Genomic DNA, 9,900 nt, shown 5'->3' with positions numbered 1-9,900 from the left:
AAGAGTTGTACAAAATATGATACCGTATAGCCTTGTAGGCCAAAATCAATCGCTGAGAGCATGATGTCATCAATCTGGGACATTTCGCCCCCTATCAACACCTACAAACCAGAAATTGGACCAAGCATTAAAGATAGTTAGTATATCTTGTATTTTTTTGAATTCAAAGTGTACTATTCTATTTTAACATGTTACAAAATTTATACCTCAGGCATCGAAGTTGCAGCTACAGTAACTGGGGGAGGTGTATGGGATACTGTTGCTGCATCTTGAAATGCATATTATTTATCTCAATTTAAATCGATGTATAGATGAAAATTCATTTATGTAATTACAAATTTAAAGTGACCGATAAATAAAATGTTATGAATTCAAATCGACACACCTGTTTCTGTGGCTCATGGGCAAACACCATGTCCATCAACTCATCTATCAGCGCGACATCCTCATTCATGTGAGCCCGACATCTACAGCTGCAAATCATGCACAGATGATATGAGGATCCATCTGCACCGGCTGCATCATCTATCCATGAGCATATCCCCAAGCAACTAACACACATATGCTCAATGGGCTCTTTGTCGCCCTCTAATTGCTCATCATCCAATACAATAGGGTGTGCTAATGACGTCCCATGCTGGATGATGGCACCAGTCAATGTTGTGGCCACCTGAAGAGTTTGTAGCTCCATCGACTCTTTTAGCTCTAATGGGACAGCATGATGCACCTTGGGTTTGGGTGCTAGGGGGTGGTGACTCTCTGCAACTAATCGCCTACGGGCTTCAGGTCTATCTTGGGCAGAGCCACCACCTCTACCATGAAACTCTCTCATGTCAAAATAGTTTGGCCGCACATTGAGCACAAACTCACAATATATTTTTCTCAAAAAATATAATGGCATCTCATAATTATTACAAGGTAGATCATCAAAGACCATCCACCACCTCTGTCAAAAAAAATTCTTCATTTGCACATTGGTACACCAATGTATGGGAAACCTCTTTGCATTAAGAGGTAATGACTAACCAGTTTTGGGATCAACAAAAAGGGCACATATTTGTTGTTTAGTAATATTTTTATTTTTTACTCCATCATATGATAGCCCATTGGCATAGAATTGACGACACCTATCCCTAAAGCTTCCCCATTTGGAAATTTCTGTGGAAACAACTATGGCACCACTAGCTAATGTTTCTAGGCTAGAGGCAAAGGATTGATGATGGTCAAGTTCAGAAGTTTTCAATTTAACAATCAGTCTATTGATTTTAGATGTATTTTGTCATAACTGATTAATTAATTCTTCCTGTGTTTTGGGTGTGCGGTCAAAAGGAGGAATTGGGGGTTGTTCTTGTGTGTTTTCAAGAGGTGCATTTGGTTGTTCTTGTGGGTTTTCAGGAGGTGGATTTGGTTGTTCTTGTTCTGGATTAGAAGAATCTGGTTTTTGAAACAAAAAATGAAAAAACCTAATCAAAATTAATGAAATTAAATTCAAAATGTAAAACAAATTGCATAAACCGGAAAGAAAGACAAAAATAAACAAAAACTAACCTTGATCCATAGCTTGGAAGACAAATCTAGCACCCTGTTCACGGTTTAGGAGAGGAAATGGGGAAAAAATGAAGTTAAAAACACGCTATTCATGGGTAAATGAGACCCAGTTTTTTTTTTTAACTTTTTTTACCAGGCACCGCGTACACGTTTTTATTTGGATTATTAGCATGTACGTGCTCATTTTCCTATGAGCAGCGCATACGCGCTCAATTCCCTAGGAGTAGCGCATATGCACTCATTTTCCTAAAAGCAACACGTACGCACTACCTTTTTTAGGCTCGGGAAGAACAAACCTAAGCGCGTACGCGAGAATTTCAAATTTAAAACCGCATACGTGCTGCTTGTTTTTCCATTTTTTTTTGGGTGGTGTCCACTTTTCTGACCACCATCTTTGTGCACACACTGAATATTTCTGTCACTCTTTGCAACTAGGAGCAAAACCCTTGCAAGTAGGGTTTAAGAGCAAGAAATGGCTCTAGCCTAGGCATTCTTTGATGGCACTTGTTGTAATCATTAAGAATGATAGGTTAGGGTATGTATATAGTTTTTTAATAGGATGTGTGATGTTGCAGGTTCAGGAGGAGGAGAAACAATGAAGACCTAGGCTCACCGCTGGGAGTAGGTGAGTTAGGATAGTAAGTAAAGTGTGATTTGTGAGCACTTGGAGATTGATGCAGGCCCAAGTGGCATATGTATGGAAATCTCTTAGAGTGTCCTTGAAGGTTCCCAAGGTGTTTAGAGCGGGAATTTTGACTGGTGAAAGGTTCTAGACCAAGTTTGTCAATCCACTGGTTAAGCCTAAAACCCCACAAAATAGTGCAGTATTGGAAACCACACCTGTACGGATAACCCAAATGTACTTTTCTAGTATTGTCTACAACTCCCAAAAGGGTATCTGAATCCATGATTTATTCCTAGGCTTGTTTGGGACTTTTACAAATTAAACCCCAAAAACCGCTTAAGAAGGGTTAATGCAATTAGGCCTATTTAGGTACCGGTAGAGACATAGAAGGCTTGAGAAACCATGGTGATGGAATTGGTGAGTCTTAAACTTCAAAACACAATGAAGACACCTTATTAATGCATTGGGAAACCATAAGGAGAGTTGGTGTGTTAAGATCCTAACAGGAGTGGTTGGAGCCCAAGAGAGGTGAGTGTGAGCAGTTGAGGTGACAACCTCAAGTGGATGAGTTTCTTGTCTAGAAACCATTAGCTATACCTAGGAGGCAATTCAAGAAGCTTCAGACCTTGGAGGTCTCATTGTCATAACCCTTACCAAGTGCCATAGGAAGGACTTGAGTAGTTGTAGGGTTGAGTAGGACAAGTCACTCAAGAAGGTGAAACAAACAAGGCTCTAAGACTCTCTGCATCACAACTCTACATCTGTTTATATTCATATCCAATTCTTAATAATAATGCCATTCATTTGGCTTCTCCCACTATTGCGACAGTCTCTCAATATCTTGATTTTCCTTCACTTTCTGTAGATGTCTTGCTAATACTTTCCTTTGACTTGAACATTCAAACCTTCATTTCTTTAATCATGTCCTAACGATCTCTTCAACTTTTGACAATATGATTTATGCTTCTGAAATTGTAACGTTGGCTACATTGGGTTCTTTATTGACACATGAATCAAGATTGAATAGAAACAATAATACCTCTTTTGAGAATGCTTTTAGAGCACAGGGTTCATCAAACAGAGTGCTAACTATCTAATAATCTATGCATGTTTACAATTAATGGTGCATGACGATATTGCATGATGGTAACATTTAGATGAATGATGGTGAAACTGCTTGCAAACAATGGAAACTAAGCTCACGATGGTGGTGGAATTGCATGTTCCTTGAAATTCATCGAAGCATCATTTAACTGCTACTGTATTTAAACTGCATGCGTGGACAATAGTCTTAGCTCAGTTTCAACTGCTGCATGGTGGGAGGAATCAGTCTTCTAACACTCCCCTTTAATTTCGATCATGAATACTTCAGCATACTCAAATTCTCTTAGTAGTGACTATAGTCTTTTCTTTTGTCTCTTTCTGATATCCATAACCAAGTCTTCAGACTTTCTCCAATATTTTATTTGCCTGATAACTTCTAACCATCTTTAGATCTGCTAATATTTCCTTTCTTTTGGCCTTCTCCAACTGCTACGGCAGTCCTTCGAACCTTCAATTTGAATCTTCTTGCAAACTCACTATTTGTAGACATCTTGCTAGACAATATTTTTCTTTGACCTAAACATTCAAACCTTTGATGATTGCTCTCATTCACATATGAACTTTTATACCTAAACAAATTTTTGATCATATCTGTAACTGTTTGCCAGCTTGATCCATAACTCCATCCACAATCTATTTTCATGCAACCTATCATAGATTCTTTATTCCAACATGTATTTTCAGAATGATTCTTCAATCCGATATCTTGCATGGATGTATATCCCAACAATTTTCTTTCGTATGTCCTTTCCTATTACAATGTGAACGTTGAATACATTGTCTTCCTTGATCTGATTTGCCTTTACCTGCAACATACTTGAGACCTTCATATTTGGGCCTCATTATTAGCTCAATTGGATCCTTCATTCTTACCCAGTCCTTTACCTTTATAACCCATTCTTTTCATAATTTTAAAACCAATATTCTTTTCATTGCCATTATCATTTTCTTTTTGACAATCTTTATCAAACACTTCTTCAACAAAAACACACTTATCAATTGATGAATTCAAATCCTCCATACTCCATGAAACATCACATACTAATTTTGACTTCAAACATTCATTTCTTGTAATTAATGATTGATTTAGTTGATTATTTTCTTCTTTCAATAAACAATTTTCTTCATCCAGATTGTTTGGCACGTTATTGATGTGACTGCTACATACTCAGCTTCAGCTAATGAGAGTGTGACTATGGCTTGCTTCTTTGATGCCCATGAAATTGCACCTATGCCACAATGAAAGATATATCTAGAAGTGCTCTTCCTATCATCAATATCACCTGCAAAATCACTATCAGTATAACCAATTGAAAGAAGAGAAACAGAAAACAAAAAAAATTATTGATTGATAAATAGAGAAAACCGATTACATTGCAGTCCTTTTATAAGGGATTTAATAGCACGAAGGCTAAAATCAAACTATTACAAAACTAACAGTTTGGCATATGCGGACAACATATCTATCCACCGCTTTATTAACAAATACTTAACTGCCCAAATTTTAGGAAACATGAAATATAAGCAATAATTTTCTATCGCTGACTGCACATATGGTGGAGCTGACATAGGATCAATTTACTGCAAATCTTCAGTTCACATGGAGGATCTGATTGCTTGCAAACTGTGGAAACTAAGCTCACGATGGCGGTGGAACTGCATGTTCTTTGAAATTCGGCTACAGCTATTCTGGTTTCAAAAAGATCAAAACATATATCGTGATATTGACAACTGAAAAAATCAGTCGTAAATTGCAAAATCAACAGTCAATAACGTGCGTATAACCGAAAAATGTGTTTCTTTTAAACCAGAATAACTGAGTCTCATCGAAGCATCATTTAAGTGCTACTGTATTTAAACTGCTTGCGTGGACAACAGTCTTAGCTCAGTTTCAAGTGCTGCATGGTGGGAGAAATTAGTCTTCCAACACTAAGGTACGTGTTCTATGTCTTAGCCTATAGTACTGTCGTTCACGTTTTATTCGCTGTTATCGTAATGAATGCACGATGGGACCCACTCTTGTTTTTTTTCTAATTAATTGGCCTGGATGGATGTGATTCTTTTAACAAAAGTTATAGTAACATTAAAGCCAGTTGAGTGCTCGAAGCTTTCACGCGAACCGATGCGAACTTCTCTCTTACCATCGCTATTAATTCCGCCAAGTCCCTTTCTTTCAGCTAGCCTGATAGAAGCTATATTCTCTCATCATCACAATCAACGCCACCTAAATAAACCCATCTTTGCAGAACCACCATACCACCATTGCCTTAGAAAAATGTTTACCCGATATGGGAATGGGTACCCGAGCCAAGGATGCCTTTGATGTCAAGATTGATGTTAACGAAGTTGATCACCATTATGATCTTCATCGTATGATCATGGTAACGATCACTCCTGTTTTCATGCAGTTAAAGAGGTCGTGTTGAGAGCAGGGAAGGGAGATGAAAGTCACCATCAATGTGGTTGGCGGACAATTTAAGATTTCGTACTGAGGGTGGGAAGGAGGGAACATAATTATCACTTCTAATGGCGGACAATCAAAGATGTCGTAGTGAGAAGGGAAAGAAAGAAAAAAAATCTTTTATAATCTACGATGTCGAGTGCAGATCAGTGCTGTTGGTGGACAGTAAAAGATGCAGTGCTCAAAGCTTGGATAATTGTGCATGTCTACTTTATTCAACCTGTCATTGCCAGATCAGCCTTGACCGCCTCCGCTGCAGTCATGGTGACAATTCGAATCATGATTACGGTCGCAGGAGGGCTTGCTAAGGAGGTGAAAGGGTGCGATAAAGTTTAAGTACATATCTCATTCAGTATTATTCCCTCTATTCTACAATCTATCATCTTGATAACCTAGGCACTCATTACTTTAAGGCCTCCACAACCTTCATACTTAGCTTTCTTCTTACCCTGCAAACACCCAATTTTGCAAGCATACTGTCTTCGTTTTCCCCCTCACAAAAAGGCTTACAAGAGCTAAAAACTGCTGCACCCAAAAGAACCCTATCTCCCTTCCAAAAAAACTAAAAAAATGGTCGGTACTTGTATCTTTCAATTCTTCCTTCGTTGTAAAATATGAGAAAAAATGGAATGAAACCATGGCAAGTGATTTATCTTAAGATTCTACATAAATTATATTACACAAATTATATTATGATGTGGGTGTGTAGGATCATGGAGATCTAAATGTGGGTGTGTAGGATCATGGAGTTCTAAATTAGGTTCTTCAATAGCAATGAAAATTTAGAAAAATAAAGTTAGGTAACTTACATAAAAATTTGAATAAGATATTAACATAATCTGATCGAAATTTGTAGAAAATTGAATGTAGTTTGTAGGTTAGTAGTCAATATAATAGAGGATATATGTTAAGATGTGACATAAAGTAAATCTTAACAATTTTCTCTTTCATGGCTCTCACAATCATTCATGATGATTTCAATTTTGTAGAGTGGCTTGGCAAATAACCTGCTGATAACTATGATTTAAAATTAACATCATCAAATATTATGTCACATTACTATTTTTTTTATTGAAAGGAAGCAAGCAAAATTATATAGAAGATCAACAGAAACAATTGAATGCAACAAACTTAGACATACATGCAACAAACTTAGACATACATGATGTGCAAGTATACAACAAATAGTTGTCCTGGTTCCTTTTAGATTATAAGTTTTCATTGTATTTTTAATATTGTTTCCAAAAAAACAACAGGTCAATAGATTAATTGTAGGAGGACATTCAACTTTTTGTTGAGTTTCTGAAGACTCTGGAACAAAATGATAAGAGTAGTAGTTGTCGAGTAATTAATATTTTATTTGTATCTCTTGATGATTTATTGTTTTTTCAAATAATACACTTCCTTCAACTATAAAAACTCAAAATCAATACTAACAACTTTAAATTCATATCACTAATATCATATATACATCAAATAAATCAACAAATACCATCACAACTATCATAATAACATACCATCCTTACATAAAACCAACAAATACAGTATCATATTATACTCTATCCATTGATCATAAGATTTCCTAACATAAACCAACAAATACACTATCATATTATACTCTATCCATTGATCATAAGATTTCCTAAAAATATTCTACACTTAAATGCGATTTGAATATTATATTTATTTTCCTTCGAAATAAGATAGATCTGACACATAATGTCCATTTTCTTAATTTTCCACTGCAAAAGCATACGTTCTAAACTTAAATAACCGCCCTAAACAGATTTCTCGTGAACCACCAGTCTAAAATCTGTGCAATCGACTTGTCAGTTCAGTTCTAGCTGATATAGTACATGGGATTAGGAATCTTAAAGGTGCGAGAGCCCACAGAAGTTCCAGTTAAGTCACTCCACTGGTCCCCAACATTTCCCAAAATCCGATACCCGTTCTTCACAAGCTCATCCCTCTTCCCTGACTTGTACTTCACCGCTGTCGTTCCCTGATCGTTATCGCCCCTGCAACACAAACACACCGCCATTAAAACATGAAAAAAAGAAGGAAAAAAAAACGATTTCCCTGTTGTAATAGAGCGGTTATAAGCGAGACCAACACACCTCATGATTAAGCCCGACCATTTTCTGTAACCGGCTCTCATTAGATTCTTCGTTGTGACCTCGCGATAATCTTCGTCTCTTCCGGTGATGAAAAAGATTTTGACGCCTTTCCTCAACAAAACGTTGTACAACTGCAACGAGGACGGCAACACAGGGGCTGTTCCTTGCTCTACCCATTCGTTGAACACCGTAGAGTTGTAAGCCTCTCCCCTGCAAATAAACATGCAAACTGTGTGACTCAAAATGTCATACAACTGAATAGATATGAGTACAAAAAAACGAACAACTTTCATACCCATATTGGTGCTCTCTGTAGCAGGGCAGATTGGATAATGTCGTTTCGTCTGTGTCAAAAACCCAAGCATCCTTGCCATCCCCTCGCAACTCCAGATCCTTAACGTAAGCCAGGCTTTGTTCAATGGCTATTTTGAAATCCAGCAAGTATTGCCCCCTTTCCATGTATTTCCCCACGTGCGAGACGCAGCGTGAGGGCACCACTATCCAACCCCTAGCATTGTTGCTCTCCACATTGGTTCTCCAAGCAGAACACCCATTGACAGAATGCCTACCCGCAGACGCATTTTTTTCGAACCCAAGGAGGAAGAAGAGAATGAAAGGGAGAAAACTGGCTTTGCCCATGGGAACTCAATGCACTACTTTCACAAGGCAACAAATATTTGTTCGCCTTCTGTCATTTGCATTTGGTCTCATATAAGAAGGATGAGCTTAGGTTATGCTATACGTACGTGTTCTATGTCTAGCGTATAGTACCATCGTTCACGTTTTATTCGCTGTTGTTGTAATGCCTGCACAATGGGACCCACCATTGTTTATTTTTATTAATTGGTCTGCATGGAGGACTTTTTTAACAAAGTAAAGAGATATTGCCAGTTTCAGACAGAGGGAGGGTCCACCATGTTTCAATGACCATTTATTCTTTACTTACTGACTATGCAATGGTTATATAATTGGGGTACTTGCATTCTAAGAGGTGTAATGGTTTTATAATTGGGATAAAGTTAGGTAAAATGTGAATAACTTATTTAGAAGGTTCAGAAATTACAAAAAGTGGAAATTCTTTTTGTTAGGAGTAATTGTATATAATATAAATAAATTGAATTTATAATGTAAACATAATTGAATGTGAATGAATGGAACTTAATTTGAACTGACAAGATAGGGGATGGCAAAGACAGTCCAAAAAACTCCTAACAAAATTTCATCAACTGTTCGACAAACATAATATATAATAGATCCAGAATACAAATGGAGGAGACAAATTGAGAAGCTTGAGCAAAGCAATAGCACCTCCAAAAATTTTGGCCTACATACTACTTATGTAGAAAGTTTTGCTACAAAAAACAAAGTGCTAGAGCTAATTGTGAAAAAAATTATTTATATAAGACTTGCACCCATAAAGATGTTTAAGGAATACATCGATAGGAAATAAAAGGTAAAATTTAAATTCATTTTTAATATTACATTAAATGAAATATTATGTCAATATAACAATAGGAATAAAATATATGTAAATTATATAAACATGAACTTTTAAATCTGTGAAAATGTTTTGCATGTTTCTAAATCAAAAGATTTTCAATGACAGTGTATTTCTCTAATGTAATGCTTGTCAAATGTGTGTCAATGAAGATGGAGTTGGAATTGTAGAATAGAATATATGTAAACATGAATTTTCAAGTTTGTAAAAATGTTTTGCATGTTTCTAAATCAAAAGAATGATAGCAATAATGTATTTATGTGAATTAATTCTTGTCAAATGTGTGGCTTTGAAGATGAAGTTGAAACTACGCAATTGAATACTAAAAATTCATTACATAGTTTGATTCATTTTGAAAAATGCTAAATGGATGTAATGAATGAGATAGGGAACTTTATAATGAATGATTCATAAGGCGCCATTTGCTTAAAGTTTTCCAAATGGGGTCGCAAACTTTGTCATCCACCAAAATCAAACCCACTTGAGCCAAATTAGTGTTGGGATAGCTGACCTACTTAGAAATCTTAGTGATCTTCTTTGTGAGCAT

At 36.5% G+C, this 9,900-nt stretch overlaps 1 protein-coding gene across 1 annotated transcript; it reads right to left on the bottom strand.

Annotated features, from left to right (window-relative positions):
* Positions 1 to 7,402: 7,402 nt before the first annotated feature.
* On the bottom strand, positions 7,403 to 8,544 carry LOC131070514 (acid phosphatase 1). The gene is made up of 3 exons (XM_058006081.2): positions 8,151 to 8,544; positions 7,856 to 8,065; positions 7,403 to 7,756 (listed from the first exon to the last, which is right to left on the bottom strand). Exons 1-3 carry the CDS (start codon positions 8,492 to 8,494, stop codon positions 7,579 to 7,581), a joined length of 732 nt encoding a protein of 243 aa, XP_057862064.1. The 5' UTR covers positions 8,495 to 8,544; the 3' UTR covers positions 7,403 to 7,578.
* Positions 8,545 to 9,900: the final 1,356 nt, after the last annotated feature.

The sequence above is a fragment of the Cryptomeria japonica genome, chromosome 11 (assembly GCF_030272615.1).
Source record: "Cryptomeria japonica chromosome 11, Sugi_1.0, whole genome shotgun sequence".
Classification (NCBI taxonomy): Eukaryota; Viridiplantae; Streptophyta; class Pinopsida; order Cupressales; family Cupressaceae; genus Cryptomeria; species Cryptomeria japonica.
The sequence above is the reverse complement of the archived record's forward strand: the minus strand, read 5'-3'. Positions and strand labels throughout refer to the sequence as shown.